General features: G+C 39.3%; 1 protein-coding gene and 1 long non-coding RNA gene across 42 annotated transcripts in view; one reads left to right on the forward strand and one right to left on the reverse strand.

Annotated features, from left to right (window-relative positions):
* Window positions 1-17,897, reverse strand: part of DST (dystonin) — a 440,189-nt gene that overhangs the window by 167,147 nt on the left and 255,145 nt on the right. For all 40 annotated transcript variants that reach the window (XR_011430068.1, XR_011430067.1, XR_011430066.1 and 37 more), the window contains 3 exons: window positions 4,030-4,142; window positions 3,828-3,934; window positions 1,535-1,654 (listed from right to left, as the gene is read on the reverse strand). Coding sequence is in view for 37 of the 40 variants with exons in the window: in XM_023624291.2 (XP_023480059.1) it covers window positions 1,535-1,654; window positions 3,828-3,934; window positions 4,030-4,142 (340 nt within the window). In the remaining 3 variants the exon portion in view is untranslated. The remainder of the gene's footprint in view (window positions 1-1,534; window positions 1,655-3,827; window positions 3,935-4,029; window positions 4,143-17,897) is intronic.
* The window catches only part of LOC111769215 (uncharacterized), a 32,055-nt gene that overhangs the window by 11,113 nt on the left and 3,045 nt on the right, over window positions 1-17,897 (forward strand). The window contains exons 1-2 of one of the 2 annotated variants that reach the window (XR_011430081.1): window positions 15,382-15,431; window positions 17,209-17,294. This is a non-coding gene — a long non-coding RNA (uncharacterized lncRNA). Of the gene's footprint in view, window positions 1-15,381; window positions 15,432-17,208; window positions 17,295-17,897 lie in introns of those variants that run through there. The other variant, XR_002802044.2, reaches the window with a different exon arrangement.

Raw genomic sequence — 17,897 nt, forward strand, 5'->3', positions numbered from 1 at the left:
ACTCTTGCTTGCTGCTGTTATTATAGAAGTTTCCACCATAAAATTAAATTATCTAGTTTGCAGATATAAATTTGAGAATCTCTTAAATATAATTTGTTATATTTACTCAAAAGGAGATTCATAAAAATTATGTAGCTGAAACATCTCCACATCTAGTAAGTGTTTACTAATTATTTCATCTCAATTCATGCTGTTTTTTAAAAAGTCCCATAAATCTCCAGGCAGACACATTTCTGAAGTCTTGCTGGCTAATGAAATTACTGACATTTCCCCATGATATACTCCCTTTCCCATATTAGGTCCTGTCCTAGGCACCGGCAAGTAATCTGTGCAGTCACTCAAACTTCTTCTAAAACTTCAATAATGTACATAAATCAGAAGCCAATACAAATTTACCCAATTGTCCGAACAATAGGAATCCATTTGCAAATAAGTTGAAATCTGAAAATTGTTTTGAACTCAAAATGCAATTGTTTCAAGACATCCATCAGTAAAATAAGCACAGAAATGCATTATGTGCTAAACACAGTTCATGCTAGATGTGGTGACAGAAAGGAAAACCTCTCTTGCCCTGGAAAGGTTTACATCCACATATGGAGACATCACACAAACGACTTTAAGAGCACTTAAAAAGCATCATAACAACACATGCCAAGCAACTTCATGCCAGGGACAAACTCCCCATGGCAATGTGAATATGAGCTGTTCCACAGACGTTCTGTGCAGACGCATAAACACAATGAATAGCTTCAACAGGGCCCACCCTGGGTTATTACAGTTTTTGTGATCCCAGTTTGATCATGAAAATAAAGCCTACAATTCAAAGAATTAGACTATGTTGTTAATATTCACATTATCAATTTCTTGAAATAAAGCAGACTACTTTGCTATTACAAATCCAGATATACAAAATGAGACAACTTTTCTTCAATAAGTTCCTATAGCTATAATGTCTTTTATATTTCTATAATGTTTTGCCTCAAAGAGGTGGACCTGTTTTTAGGTAGTAGCTACTGTTTTACTAAATCATGAATTCATTTATACTGGAAGTCAAGTATGTATTTTTGAATTCATGGTGAAATATGGTATGTACCCGTTACTATACAAAAGAAGCCTCTGAAGTAGCTTTTAACAGAATGTGACCACAGGCAAATACCCAACCACTGTCACACTTGTGCAAGCTTCCCAGAGCCCCTCCTGCCACAGCCATCTCTGGGGCTCAAAGGGTTTCCCAGGCACCGAAAGCAATTTAGCAACGTCAGTTCCAGAATCTCTCTCAATTTATACCTTAAAACTCGCAACAATTCAAAGCTACAGGACTATAAATGTCTTTAAGATGCTGTTGCTATTATGTTTTCATTATTAATGTTTACCTCCATTTTCTCCATGTAACAGGAGATGAGTGAATTAAAAAATTGCCTATTTATTAGTCGCTTGCCAAGGGCAATTTTTCCTGAACTTCTAAAGTTATTATACATTAATTAAAAGTTTACTAATCAGTTCAATCCTACTTAGCTTCTGCAGTGACACAGACCTTTAGTTCTACAGGATTATTCGGAAATGTTCTCTCTGACATTGTGGTCACATGGTGTCTGATCCACTGGATGAGGTAGTTCACCATATTCTGGTATTCAATCCATTTGACTTCAACATCCTGGAAGAATAAAATGACAGAAAAGGTCCATGTCTGCAGATAACAACATTCGTATCTGACATCACTTAGTCAGAAGTCATTTTGTGAATTTACATGTCTTTAATGATGGAGAGCACGAGCTAAATGTTTTCCTACTTTCCACCCAGTCCCAATCCTTCCCACATAAACAGCTTTAAAAACATGCTATCAACATTTGACCACTAAGACCAGCCTAACGAGAGCCAATTCTGATCCAGAGACAGTGGCTGCTGGAGCAGTGTGTTCAGAAGCCTTCTGTGGCTGCACCAAACGCAGCAGGAAAAAACAATGTGATCTGTTTGGGGTGTTTTCCAGGCACTTAAGAAGGGGGAGTAATAAACTTGCCATTAGCCAGGTTAGTTGCCATCGCTGCCAACCTTTTTAGATCTATGTCCACTGAATACCTGAAACCTGAAGAGCTCTACAATATGTAGAAACTAGACAGGAATGAAAACTACAGGAAACGTACACAATGGGATTATTCAAGCACTCATTAAGCAAACTTTTCAAAAATGGGGCAAACTAGAAACTACAAGAACTGCTATGTTCAATTAACTATTTGACGAGTGCTTATTATATTGAAGGCACTGTGCTAAGTGTTGTATAACTTAAAATACTTTAAGACATGATACCTTTTATCAAAGAGCTACTGTCTAGATGGGGAGGCAAGAGAGTCATAATATAAACAGTTAAGCAAAATGAAAACCAGTATTTAATTCAGTGTTGAAATAACTGAAATAGGGAGCATGCGCTAAGGGTTGAGATACGGATCAGGTAAGCATAACTTGGCCTCAAAACAGTCAGTAAAGGCTTCTTAGGAGAAGCAGTCTCTGTGCAGTGTCTAATGACCAGTAGATAATTACTAATGGAGGAGTGGGGGGGAATGGACTCTGAAACGGAAATGCCCTGGCTCCCAGCAGTTTGTGCTGGGACATTGTAGCTAAAAATATAGGTGAGCAGAACTAATATTATGCAGAATTTTGAACGTCAGGTTATCAGATTAGATTTAACCTTGCAAACTATATGTTGTCACTGAAAGTCTTGAAGCTAAAGACATCAGGTTTTAGGAAGATTAATTTGATGACAGTGTGCAGAGCTGATGGGAAGAGAAAAATAATGGAGATGGAAAACCCTACAAAGCCATGATCCTAGTTCTTGTGCGAAGAGTAAGAGTCAGAGTTAGGGTGGAGGAAGCAAGAAGATAAAGTAAGCATGGCCAGAAGAAATGTGCTGCAGCAACGCTCACCACTGAAGCATGGCAGACACAAGAGGAGAGAGGAGCACGGGGGCCGGTTCCTCAGGGATCAAAGAGGATAAACTTCTAAGAGAAAGAACAAGAGGAAGGAAATGGAAATAGGTCTAGAACCAACGGCACACAGAGGTGAAGCAAGAGACCAGAAAAGCCAGCTCCCCAGGATGAGCTCCTAAATCTTCGAGTAAAACAGAAAAAAACGTATGTGCAAGGAGGAGAGGCGAAGCCGACAGTGAGGCGGATCAGCTCCAAATGCACCACACGTGCAGGGCTCCTGTTCTCTTCCAGAAACGCACAAGAACTTGTTAGCATGCCCACTACAACATGCACGACTGAACTGATTACACAAACCTCTGGGAAACAGCAGGCTAACAAAAGCTCCAAGTGGTGTGTCAGAGACCTCGCTCTGCTTACGAATCAGCTCTGCTAATCTCGCAAAATCAAACAGCCGTCCTCAGGGGATCGCTTTTAAATCAGAAAAACAATACCTAGCCAACTTATCTCATGGGATTATACGAGTTAATAAACCTGAAAGTGATTTCCACAGTGAGATATCCTATACATATAGGAGGATATCAAATAGAGCAGTTGTACAACAGCAGTGAGTTAAAAATGAAAATCTCCAAAATTCAGTGGTTTACAGCTTTTACTTACAAAATGATACGTAACTCTGAACAGCCTACTTTATGAACAACACAAAACAAAATTTTTTTTAAGTTATACTTTAATTTTAATGGTGGTATGGTGCCATGAAAATGCATATAGTCTTGGTTTACCAAATAGCACATTAACTCAAATTCTTTAAAAAATACTCGATATTTAAATACTGTAAAAATTTCTATCAAAGAACTCAGCCAACAGGTCATTACCCATCAGCAGCTGTGTGGAAAAATCAGTACTCACGTTGGCACTGATGCCTTCGCCACCTTCCGGGACTTTGGGAAATGCATCATAGAGAGATGACACATACGTTATTACTGATTTTTCATCAGGTGAGGAGACATCGACATCTAAAAGCAGCAGCATAAGTTATTTCAAAATGTTGAGAGATTACCTCCGATCAGACACTCATGCCAGTCTACATCTAGTCAAGACAACAACTCACCTTCAGGATCCAGAAGTCTTATAACACCGATTTTTTCGGCTACATAAAAAGCGTGCTCTAAATTTGCAAGGTTGCTTTGAACAGCAACAGTATTCATGTCGATCAGGTCCGGCCTGGGAAAAAATTTACGCTGTTAGTTTTCTCACATGTCAATTCACATCATATTTACATGTGTGTCTATTTACATAACAATTTCTGCAAATATTAATACTAAGCCTGTGTTGAAATATAGATTTTCATCAAAGATTTTAATATTGCTTACTCCTCTCAGAAACTTTTGTGTGTCAAAACCAAGTACAGCAAGAAAACATAAAAATTTGAATATATATAACTTTCAACAAAGTCTACAAATTCCTCATAATCAGAATATATATGAATATCCGTCCCATTCAACCTCGTCAAGCTCCACTACTCCAACAGCATCCTTCCAATCCAACTAGCAGCCTCTCAATGTTTCTCCCCAAACACAAAAAGCTTACGCTTAGTCCCATGCCACGCTTACGGCATCCTCCACCCAGGATGCACCTTCCTGTCACTATTGTCTTCTCACTACTCATCCTCGAGAGCAGAGATCAAGCCCCGACTCCTCTGTGGAGCCCTCACTAATCTTTCCAGCTTTCATTTTTCTCTCTCTGTTTCCTGAACTCCTTATACTCCTGGGCCTGTGCCAATCAATTTGGCATTTAGAATAATCCTACTTCCTTGCCCTATTAATTCACTGTTTAATATGCATGCACATCTCATCTCTCCCAACGGGTCAACTCCAAGACAGCAAGAACCATGTATTAACAAATTTTCATATTTTACCCTTCTGCTGAGATAGAGTGGCATGTACTTAGTAGATATTCCATAACTATCTACAGATAAGTTGGTAAGTCGGTTGGTTAGTTAGTAATTGGGATCATAAATGAATAACTAAAATAAGCATTAGTTTATATCTTCAGAAGCATGCATGTAAACACACACACACTCTCTAGACCAGACTTCACCTCTTTCTAATTAGTGAGATTGACATGATACTCTAAACCTCAGGGATACTTGACGCTAGCTCTATCTACATAAGACAAGAAAAGACTCTCAAATACTCCTTATATAGAATGTGGCAAATTGGTAGTTGGAATCTTAACTCAAGGCCAGAAGCCTGTCAGGAAACTTATATCTCAAAAACAAAGCAATAAAACAATGCAGAAGCAAATGTGAAACAGTAAAGCCTTCAAAAAGAGTGGCACCCACCCTCAAAATCACTAAGAACCTGTTTATCAACTTCTAAGGAGACGCTCTCTACAACCTCCACAGGCATTCTGGTTTGCCCAAAATAATCATTTGGGGATCAGTAGAAAGAGTGAAAGGCTCAGAAGTAAGTGCAGGAGGAATGAAATGCAAATTACTTTGAGTACCATTTGGAAGGCTGTTTACATGAGTGACTCTTTCAAAATACATCATTTAGGAAGGTAAACACATCATTTAGGAAGGTAAACAGCAATTGGTACTCTTATTTTTATCTGATGAGAAAGCAGACTTGCAAAGAAATCAACCTATAGTTTTATAGCACTTTGAAGTGTCCATAACCTTGAAACGCAGCTACGATTACCTACCAACGTTTCCCAGGAAATCCTTTACTGTTTTTCACATGCCACCAACATGATCACTGAAAAGCGATCCTTCTTTTATCATAGGAACAATAAACCCACTGACAACATACCTCTAAAAATAACATTTTTCATTCACATTTTGGAGAATCTGCCAACTTCAAGATTACTAAACAGGTGTGTATAACCGTCTAGACAAAAACAAATATCTACAGTTCAAAAAATAGTTTTTGTTTCGATGAAGTCCACACATTTTGAAGAAACAAAAACCAGGCTTTCTGAGTTTGCCAAATCTCCCAACAAGAAAGGGCATGTTGTTAGCAAACCCTGCCATTAGCAAAGAAAGTAAACATGAGTAATCCAGAGAGAATGAATAAAGTCATTGAAGAATCAAGTTTTTGACTAAGAGAATAAAATACAGAACTTCCTTCAGAATGACATAGTCCTTTCAGCACAAAAGCAGCTGCATAATACACTGAGGTTGGATAACTCACCACTTTTATCACGAATTTAACACTTTAATGGAACAAAAACTGCAATGGTTTTCCTCCATTAAAAGACTGCAGTAGACAAAGAGATTCATTAAGCAAAAAGTGAAAAAGAAAAAAAAATTTTAAACCACTACAAAAAAGGAACAGCCTGCAAGTGTTCTGAATTCCCTCCCTCTTCTAGCTCATCTCCTCATCCCGTGGTCACTTTCAGTCTTTCATTCTCCTCAAAGAGGCACACGCTGTCTACCCTCCTGCTTTCCTCCTAGTCTCATGGGATAATATAACCTTTAAAAACTTCAGCTATTTTCCACATACAGAAGATTTTCATTTTCATTCCAAATGTCTCATTTCACTGTAACATCTCTTTTTTGTGGAACATTAACAGGAAATTTCATTCCCATCTTAGGTTTGCCTAACCAAAGTCTCTACTATACTGTAAGCGCGGAGAGGCGGCAACCACATTCCTGTACCATAGTTGAGATAGTTGAGCACTAACTACTCTAATTTTCCTAGGTTCTGGAAACCCTTAAAAATCATATAATCCTATACCACCTAAAATAGTACATAGTAGTCTTTTTATGGAAAAGAGGCCATTCTGTTACTTGTGTTATTATTCTATTATAATGCAATCTTTTCTGAATGACTTAGTCATCATGAATAGTAATTTTTAAAATACATATTTATATCCCACTTTTTTCCATAAATGATTAAAAACAGCTTATGAAGAAATAACAACACAAGGAGATAACAAATTTTAAATTGGAAGTATGAAATCAAGATAAGACCAAAAGATGAAATTGAAAGTGAGGCCAAAAAGCGTAAACCACTTACACCACTTATATGCATGCTCAGTGCCCTCAATTTGTCCCAAAACTGTAGGACAAAAAGGTATCAAACAAAATGGCTATTGCCATAAGACAAAATAATTTTGGATAAAAGTAATATTTATCTTTCATATGACACTCATCTTAAAAGAGCATTCTCCCTAGACAAAATAGACATATATCCACCTGTATATAGATATATATGTATATATGAATGGGCATTTATGCATACATAGGTATGTATGTGGATATATACATGTATACATAATATAAATATACCAATGCCGCCCACACCAATGGATAGCCAAACTAGTGGAACATTAAAATTGTACGAGAGATTTTTTTCAGTACAAACACCCCAAAGTAACTTTCCAGTCCTCCAACATTTTATTAATATATAGGCTCACAAGAGAATTAGATAGGATTTTGAGAGAAAATCTGACATATACAGTGTTATAAAGGGCTGAAGATTAGCACAAGAGACTACCTAAGGCTTCCACGTTATATCTCGCCACACACCAACAAGCTCAACTAGAAGGAACACACGACAAAGCCAAAATACGTGGACAGAAAGTACTTAGCAATGGCCGTTGGGACATACTAGAGGAGCACTGTGAAATTAGCTAAGAGAAGAGTATGCTGTGCAGACACAAGAATGCTAGATCCTGAACCAAATATGTGACAATAGCTGAAAGGACAGATATAAGAAATACCAATAGTCAGAGCCCAAATCAGGAATTTTTTTTCAAAGTCTGAAAACACTGATTTAAATTCATAGAGTTTGCTCAATTATACTGGTTCTCAATTGCCACTTAGTAATTATTTATTGAGTGGATACAGACATAAGTTTTGGCTACTGGGGATCTGAACCCTTATCATGACTATATTTGAGAAATTTCCCTTTTATGAGTCATGATGGCAGGAGAGGAGCAGAGTCCACTTCTCAATACAAAACATTATCACATGGGGTTTTCCTTGCCTCTTTCCTTTGCTCAAGAAATGTCCACAGCATCCCTCACCCCCACATTTGACATGACCTGGTTAACTCAAATTCTTCCTAGAAGACTTGGTTCCACCATCATCTCCTCCAGGAAATGCTTTTCTCTGGTCCCAAATGCTCTCTCTACCTTTATTTCTGTATTCACCGCAATTTGATATAACTATGCATTTATCCGTCTCTCACATTAGACCGTGGGCCCCCTGAGGGCAGAGCCTGTGTTTTATCCACGTTTATTTATATCTTCAATATCTAGTATAATGCCCAGGACATGAAGGTTTGAGGAATGAATGAATAACAAAGGAATGAATCAGCTTTGGGGATTGGAAGGTATCATTGATTCATTACTTCTGGAGACATTTTCCATCCTACGTTTGTTCCTTTTCTTTTTTTATCACTAATTTCTACAGACAAAGCCACCATCTCTGGCTTCCAATCAGGATTTCAAATCCTTGTCAAAATCCACATGGAACAGCATACAATGTCATAGCTCCTCCATAATCTAAACAAATGTGGATCTTTTTGAGGTTTCCTAAAGGCTTTTCTCTGCTGAAAACAATCTGGAAAATAGGTATGGGGTGAAAACAAGTAAGGGATACATTATAAAGTTTCAAAAAACATAAATTACTGCTTCTAGGTTCTGAATCTTCCCTTCTTATGCTCTCATGTGCCCTCTACGTTTAGTAAAGTTGCCAGTTGGCATGCCTTATAAAATAATCATCATAACAAAACAACAGGCATTAACATGTATTGATACGTACTAAGCGGCAGGCAACACACTGAGGGCTGTAAAGGTATTATCTCCCTGAATCCTCTCAACGACCCTAAGCAGCAGGTTGTGTTATCACCCTGAATTTAAAGCTGAAAAAACCGAAGCTTAAGGAAGTTTCATAACTTGAACAAGAGCCCAATCTGACAAGAGGCAGTCAGGATTTGAACCCAGGTCGCTCCCGATCCAAAGCCTGAGCAGTCTGTTACACTATGCTGCCATTACAACCCGAGAACTGACCAAACAGTAACATCTCATAAGAAGCTGAAAAACCAAAATAAAGAAAATACAGAAGAATTCATGCTTCTACTACTGAGGAAAATGATGATGATGACGGTAATACCCATAAAGAAACACAAGAAAGTGTGGGCAGGAGTGCATGTGTGTACTGGCATACTCAGAAAAATAAATTATAAGAAATAAGATGCAGTTTCAGGTTGTTACCAAAACAGTACTCCTCACTATTTATTATACCATTGTTTCCCACCCCGGGAGTGGTTTTAGTGCCCTGATCCAGACTGACCAGAATATAGACAAAGGCCTGGTCATCTGCATTTTAACAAGGGTCCCTCCGCCCAGGAATTCTGATCAGGCATGTTTGGGAACTAAACCATCTTAGAATTCCTCTTGTCTCTAATAAATCTTTCATTTTCTTTCAAAATTACCAACATTTTGTATTGACAAGAAAATCCAAAGTACTAGCAGATAATTATGTACAAGACAACGCAAAGCACATACAAACACAAGCATGCCCACTGCCTGACACCTTCAGGAGGAGACGGTGAAGCTTTCCACTCTTTTCAAGTATTGATTTTTATTGTTTAAATCTAGAGGAAAAGAACACGTTTAGGATTGGGGATGGGAGGGCGGGTGGACATTACATGTTGGCTGAACTCGGGAATACCCTGTAAAATGATGAAGTCTGGAAAAGACAGCATTTGGTAACAGATTTTTTTTTTTTTTTTTTTTTTTTTTTGGTGAGGAAGATGGTCCCTGAGCTAACATCTGTGCCTTTCTTCCTCTACTTTGTATCTGGGACACCACCACAGCATGGTTTGATGAGCAGTGCATAAGTCCGCACATGGAATCCAAGTTCACAAACCTGGGCCACCTAAGTGGAGCACATGAACTTAACCACTAGGCAACCAGGCCAGCCCCAGATATTTTTCTTTAATCAAAATCAAAAACCCCTTGGGACCAAACATAGATGCAAAAATTCTCAACAAAATTTTGGCAACCCGAATACAGCAATTCATCAAAAGGATCATACATCATGATCAAGTGGGATTCATACCAGGGACACAGGGATGGTTGAACATCCACAAATCAATCAATGTGATACACCACATCAACAAACTGAGGAATAAAAACCACATGATCATCTCAATAGATGCAGAGAAAGCATTTGACAAGATCCAACAGCTATTTATGATAAAAACTCTGAACAAAATGGGGATAGAAGGGAACTACCTCAACATAATAAAGGCCATATATGACAAACCCACAGCCAACATCATTCTCAATGGGCAAAAACTCAGCGCCATCCCCCTGAGAACAGAAATGAGACAAGGATGCCCTCTATCACCACTCTTATTTAACATAGTTCTGGAGGTCCTGGCCAGAGCAATCAGGCAAGAAAAAGGAATAAAAGGAATCCAAATGGGGAAGAATAAGTGAAACTCTCGCTGTTTGCAGACGATATGATCTTATATTATAGAAAACCCCAAAGAATCCATTGGAAAATTTTTAGAAGTAATCAACAACTACAGCAAAGTTGCAGGGTATAAAATCGACTTACATAAAATCAGTAGCATTTCTATACTCTAATAATGAACCAACAGAAAAGAACTCAAGAACACAGTACCATTCACAATAGCAACAAAAAGAATAAAATACCTCGGGGTGAATTTAACTAAGGAAGTGAAAGACCTATACAATGAAAATTACAAGGCTTTTCTGAAAGAAATGGATGACGACATAAAAGAGATGGAAAGACACTCCACGCATATGGACTGGAAGGATAAACATAGTTAAAATGTCCATTCTACCTAAAGCAATCTACAGATTCAACACCAACCCAATCAGAATCCCAATGACATTCTTTACAGAAATAGAACAAAGAATCCTAAAATTCATACGGGGCAACAAAAGACCCTGAATTGCTAAAGCAATCCTGAGAAAAAAGAACACAGCTGGAGGCATCACAATCCCTGACTTCAAAACATACTACAAAGCTACAGTAATCAAAAGAGCATGGTACTGGTCCAAAAACAGGTGCACAGATCAATGGAACAGAATTGAAAGCCCAGAAAGAAAACCACACATCTATGGACAGCTAATCTTCGACAAAGGAGCTGAGGGCATACAATGGAGAAAAGAAAGTCTTTTCAACAAATGGTGCTGGGAAAACTGGAAAGCCACATGTAAAAGAATGAAAATTGACCATTCTTTTTCACCATTCACCAAAATAAACTCAAAATGGATCAAAGACCTAAAGCTAAGACCTGAAATCATAAGGCTTCTAGAAGAAAATGTAGGCAGTACACTCTTTGACATCAGTATTAAAAGGATCTTTCCAGACACCATGTCTTCTCAGACAAGGGAAACAATAGACAGAATAAACAAATGGGACTTCATCTTCAAGGCAAGGGAAAACAGGATTGAAACAAAAACACAACCCACTAACTGGGAAAAAATATTTGCAAGTAATACATCCGACAAAGGCTTAATATCCATAATATATAAAGAACTCACACAACTCAACAACAAAAAATTAAACAACCCGATCAAAAAATGGGCAGGAGATATGAACAGACATTTCTCCAAAGAAGATATACTGATGGCCAATAGGCACATGAAAAGATGCTCATCATCACCGATCATCAGGGAAATGCAAATCAAAACTACACTAAGATATCACCTTACACCCATTAGAATGATAAAAATAACTAAAACAAATAGTAACAAATGTTGGAGAGGTTGTGGAGAAAAAGGAACCCTCATACACTGCTGGTGGGAATGCAAACTGGTGCAGCCACTATGGAAAACAGTACAGAGATGCCTCAAAAAATTAAAAATAGAAATACCATATGATACAGCTATTCCACTACTGGGTATCTATCCAGAGAGCTTGAAGTCAGCAATTCCAAGAGTCCCATGCACCCCAATGTTCATTGCAGCATTATTTACAATAGCCAAGACATGGAAGCAACCTAAGTGCCCATCAACAGACGAATGGATAAAGAAGATGTGATATATATATACAATGGAATACTACTCAGCCGTAAAAAAAGAACAAAATTGTCCCATTTGCAACAACATGGATGGACCTTGAAGGAATTACGTTAAGTGAAATAAGCCAGATAGAAAAGGACAATCTCTGTATGACTCCACTCATATGAGGAATTTAAACCTGTGGACAAAGAGAAGAGATTAGTGGCTACCAGGGGAAAGGGGGGGGGTGGGGGGTGGGCACAAAGGGTGAAGGGTTGCACCTACAACACAACTGACAGACAATAATATAAACTGAAATTTCACAAGATTGTAACCTATCATTAACTCAATAAAAAATTTAAAAAAAGAAAAAAAAAAACACTTGGGACCAACCCAGTCAGGTAGCGGTTAGGTTCGAGTGCTCCACTCTGGAATCCTGGGATTCACTTCCCCAGAGCAGAGCTATACAGTGCTCATCAAGCTGTGCTGTGGCAGCATCCCACATACAAAATAGAGGAAGATTGCCATGGATGTTAGCTCAGGGACAATATTCCTCAAGCAAAAAGAAGAAGACTGGCAACAGATGTTAGCTCAGGGCCAATCTTCCTCACCAAAAAAGAAAAAAAAAACCTTAAAGTTTGTGATTTGAGATATCTAATCATCTGAAAGGACATTGAGCAACTTTTCTCAGATTAAAAAAATGTAGAAAGGTGGTCACCAGGGGCTGGGGGAGGGGGGAATGGGGAGTTATTGTTTAATGGGGACACAAATTTCAGTTTTCCAAGATGAAAAGAGTTTTTGAGATGCATGGTGGTGATGGTTGCAAACAAGGTGAATGTATTTAACATCAGTGACACTCTAAAATGGTTAAGATGATGAATTTTATGTTATGTATATTTTACCACAGTTTTTAAAACTTAATTTTTTTTTTTTAAGATTGGCACCTGGGCTAACAACTGTTGCCAATCTTTTTTTTTTTTCTGCTTTATCTCCCCAACCCTCCCTGTACACAGTTGTATATCTTAGTAGCAGGTACTTCTAGTTGTGGGATGTGGGATGCCACCTCAACGTGGCCTGACCAGCGGTGCCATGTCCACGCCCAGGATCCGAACCCTGGGCCGCTGCAGCAGAGCACGCAAACTTAACCACTCAGCCATGGGGCCGGCCCCAAAACTTAAAAATTTTTAAAAGACAATTTTTACATACTTGAGAGAAAAGGCTATAATGAGATGGGAAAAAGTAATGGGGCCATGATTCAGGTGTCCTATGATTTACTCCTAACTTGCTCTCCGTTTGATTTCAAACACACATCCAGAAACCTGTATCTCAGTTCCCTTCTACAAAAAATGCAAATCAGGAATTACAGAAAAATCAGGAATTTCAAGAATCATCTAGAATTCCATTTATCCCTAAGAAGCATCCAGAAATCCTTGTGGAGATGGAGGAAGGGTATTTTGGGGTGTCACTGGCATAAGGTTTAAAGAACCCAGCTGATGTGCCCCAAGTCTCAAGAGAAGATTCGTGTGAAAGCACTTGTGAATCTGAGTACAAAGAGCAATGTACACAGGCTATTAAATCCACTGGCACATAAGCAATGTAATAAAATGTAATCAGAGAAGGCATAACTTGGTATGCTAATTATAAATAACTCTTCCAAGCCAACAAACCAGCAAGTTCATTTGTTCACTCAATATTTAAAAAGCATCTACCATGTGCCGGGCAGTGAGGCACTAAGAACACAGGCACTGTGTCTATGGAGCTCATAGCTCCAAAGGGAGCTCGAGAGTAAACCGGAGACAAGCTGGCTGCAGAGGAAAGCCAGGGAGAGGGGAAAAGCACACACATGCTCTGTGCTTGCAAGGAGCTCGAGGACAAGGAGACCAGCACATGGGCGAGGAGCCAGCAGCAAGGGGAACATGCTGAGAGAGGAGGCCGGATGGACTGCAGGGGCCAAGATGATGCAGAATCTTACGAACTTCTTAAAGGATTTTGAACATTTTTCTAAGAACGAAGGAAAACCTTTAAAATGCATTAAGGAGGATTATAAGAGATTAAGTGATCAGATCTGAAGTCACATGGAGAAGAAATTTAAAGTGGTGAAAGTGCTCCCACAGAATCCAGGTAGGAGACTAGGGTGACTTGCAAAAGAATGCAGCAGCAGTGGGGAGAAGTGGGCAGGCCAGGAGATACTGAGAAGGTCAAATCCCCCCCACAGAACTCAGTTTTATAACACTGGCTATCGTCATGAGGGGTGTAGGCATGGGTGAGGGTTAACAGAGAGAGAAAGGAGAACGTCGAACAGGCAACCTCGAAAAATTGCACATTTACTGGCCTTGTGAAAGAGGCTGAGTCTGAAAAGGGAACTAGGCAGGAGCAGCCCAAGAAATGGGAAAAACCAGGGACGTGAAGTGCCACAAAGCTAAAGAAAAAAAGTATTTCAAGAAGAAAACAATGGTCAATGGGGCCAAATACTGAGAAGTAGGAAAGATAGGGCCCAAAAAAGGTCCACGGGATTCAGCCACACAGAAGGCACTCACGACCCTAGAAAAGCGCTGTGGTGGCTGTGGGGCAGAAGCCAGACCAGAGTGGGGATTGGTGGAGAGAGGAGTCCTCTGTTAAACAGAAGCAAAGACTGCAAGGACGGATGCAAATGAAGGTAGGTTTGTATCCTTGACAGCAAAAGGAAAGACTTTCCACTTGCTGGCTTCAATTTTCTCTGACAGCAGGAATTGAGATCATCAGTTAATGGTGAGGGAAGAAGAGGACAGGTGGGGGGAGGCGGGGAGGAGTGAATTAACAGATGGAAAAAGACTGCTGCTGGTCAGAACCCTTTGAGGCCGGTAATCATGAAGTTATAGTGAAACCAATCTACCCTGCAGTTAGGACTTTCGCTGGTGCGCTTGACGGCTTGGGTACGTGCACAGACAAAGCAGATAGCTGGGCTCATGCAGGGTCAGGTTTTGCTGGAAAATTAGTATATACTCAGCAGCATGCAAGGAACTGGAAAGGATTCTGTGGGAGTAAAAAAAAAAAACAAACAAAAAAACCCACTCCATCTACCTGGAGATGAGTCTTAGAACCACCTCTGTACTCCAGAACACAGCTCACCAACTCACACACAGATGCATGAAGCCACATACACATGTCACTTACATCTGCTCTTCACTAGATCGCACAGCAAGAATATGCGCTAAATAGCCCTCACTTCTACGATGCCAGAGCAGTTACCATAACAAATTCCTGAAGATGAGTGTTCGGATTAAATCATGTTCAGGCTTAGCGTATTCCGACTGTTCTGATTGGTGCAAAAAGCATCTCACCTGAGCCCCCTCCCCTGGGGGGAGGTACAGGGAATGTGTAACAGGGTCGTCCCCTCTCCCCCAGCAAATAAACACGAACATGCAACAGACCCACCCACAGTTGCGTAATAGGGTGTAGACAGTCTTTCTGCTCATATTTGGGCATATACTGTTGAAAGAAACAAAGCCAAGAACTCCAAGATGGCCACAAGCTAAGAAGGTAATTTTCCCTTTTCTCAAAACTAGATACCTGAGTTGAATTAAAATATTCTTCCTATTTCTTTCCACAAAGTGACTCTCTACTAATGACAAGGCAGAAACCAAAGAACGAGAAGCGCTATAATTTACGGCAAGCTCTCTTAGCACTTCAAGACTGGAATCCAACAGCCTCAGAAATTAAAAGATACTTAGTGAATTACGACTCTCCCTTCACAAAGAACGATCAACCCCATAACCACCTCACAGATTTCAATCAATACAGGCAACAGTATTGATTTTGATAAAGAAGTAACTCCTTCAGTACCTCTATGTTAGTGAACTTATGAGAGTAAATTGTAAGTAAACCTGAGTGACTAGGGGATAAATACCACCCTCCCCTCAAAAATCAGGGAATGAAGCAATTTAGTTTTTACTCTGGTAGAAAATAAAATATTAAACTACGTTGTACCACTGAAAAACCTAAGAATATGAATCTATAAACGAGTCAAAATAAAAGAAGTGTTGTAACAAAATAGATGGACTAGCAAAGAAAAATAGATGGAGTGAAGATGTGCTGGCCGTTCCCGCAATATAAGAGAAATCTTCATGTAAGAGAAAGGGAGGAGATGCTGAAGGAGGATGCAGGTTCCAAAATAAGGGGAGGCTTTAATCGAAGCCCATCTTCGCTCAGGCTTTCTAGTCACATGTGCTGATTAGGGGATGGGGAGCAGCAAATGAGGAGCCGAGGAGACTGACATTTCCTACATACTTCCTAAATCTCCAGCATTGTGATAGGCACTCTCTCAATGTGATCTCAAGACAGCCCCCACTACGGTATTCTAACTTCTTAGATGATCACATCACTCTGAATTGTGCCAACTTATTTGGTCATTTTTTTCCCCTAAACTCTAACACACACATGTTTAGACTAACAGCTTGGACACCAAACAGAGGGAAACACAGGCCTGCAATTTCAGCTCTGGCACACACTTTAAAAGCCAAAGAAAAACAAGTTTATGAATAAAGGGGTAAATTAGAAAAAGAAGAAGAGAAAAAACTGAATGGGGTTTAGGGCTACTAGAATGCAATTAACAAAGGAAGGAAGTGTTTCTTTCTCAAAGGCATCCTGGAGGGGAAACAGTACAGAGGGGGTATGTATCAATGCAACCCTCTTGGCAGACAATTTAGATACATGTCTTAAAATTTTAAATGCATTACTCTTTCACCTAGAAATTCTACTTCTAGGAACTTATCTTACAGTCATAGTCACATATCTGCACAAAGACACATACAAAGTCCAATACATTTTTTTTAAAAGCAACAAACATAATGTCCATCATTAAGATGCTATTAAATAAATTATGTTACATCTATACAGTAGAATACTATGCAGTATTTAAGAGAATAAGGTAAACCTATTTGAGCTGATATGGAAAGACGTCCAAAATAAATTAAGGAGAAAAAGAGAAAAATGTGAAATAACATATATATACTATTCTCTCATTTGTGTTGTAGAAAAAAATTATATACATGTTCAAGATTAGGTGCTTATGTACATTATATCTCAATAAAGCTGAACCTTCCCCCTAAAAAGAAAAATAGGTGTTTGCATACTCATAGAAAACTTCTAGAAGAATATGAAAGAAACTTAACAGTGGTTGTCTCGGGGAAAGGGACTAGGAATCTGGGGAAAGAAATTACATTTCAGTACAGACTCTCTCATTCTATTTGAATGTTTCATTATGTTAACGTATTGCATTTCCGGTTACTTGCTTTTTTTTTTTTTTCTTCAATCACAGATACAAGAAAAAGTAGGACTGTGCTAAGGAGCACCTCCTGCAGAGAGTGCTACTGAATTTACCAGCTTTCGTGAGGGGACCGACAGGTGAGCCTTCTTCCTATCGTGGCTGTGTCACTTTGTCAGTTTTCTGACTCAAAAACGGAAGTAGGAGAATTGGGGCAATGCCTTACTTCATGTCTGTGAGGATCTATTTCATACGATAATGGAAGGCTTGGAACGTATTAGAGAATTTCTGTAAAGTAATCTGAGGAAGAGAGCCAGGAACACAGAAAGAAGGTAACAGAAGCAGATGCTTCCTCTGAGTCTTTACACGCCAAACCATATCCCTAAAACTGCACGTAAAAATACACAGATACACTAAAAACGGTCACGGGATGTGGACACTCATACACCTCGCCTGGACGCAGACGCATTACAGGCAGTGCATGCGAGCTCTCCACGGATTTAAAAACACGAGAATGGTTACAAGTTACCCATTTAGGCCCTCAAGAGTTCAACTGTTTTGAGTTTGCTGGGTAAGGTAAATAAGCAATCTGTTTTTGCCACACAAACTGAAATACTCAACAACTTTCCAAAAGATGAATAACCTTCAGGGCTCTGTGTCTGTGCCCAGCCCGTGGCCACACAAAGCAGGCCCACACCTGGGTGTGTGCACACACACGTACACACACCCATAGCTCTGGGTTC

Source organism: Equus caballus, chromosome 20 (genome assembly GCF_041296265.1).
Source record: "Equus caballus isolate H_3958 breed thoroughbred chromosome 20, TB-T2T, whole genome shotgun sequence".
NCBI classification, from domain to species: domain Eukaryota; kingdom Metazoa; phylum Chordata; class Mammalia; order Perissodactyla; family Equidae; genus Equus; species Equus caballus.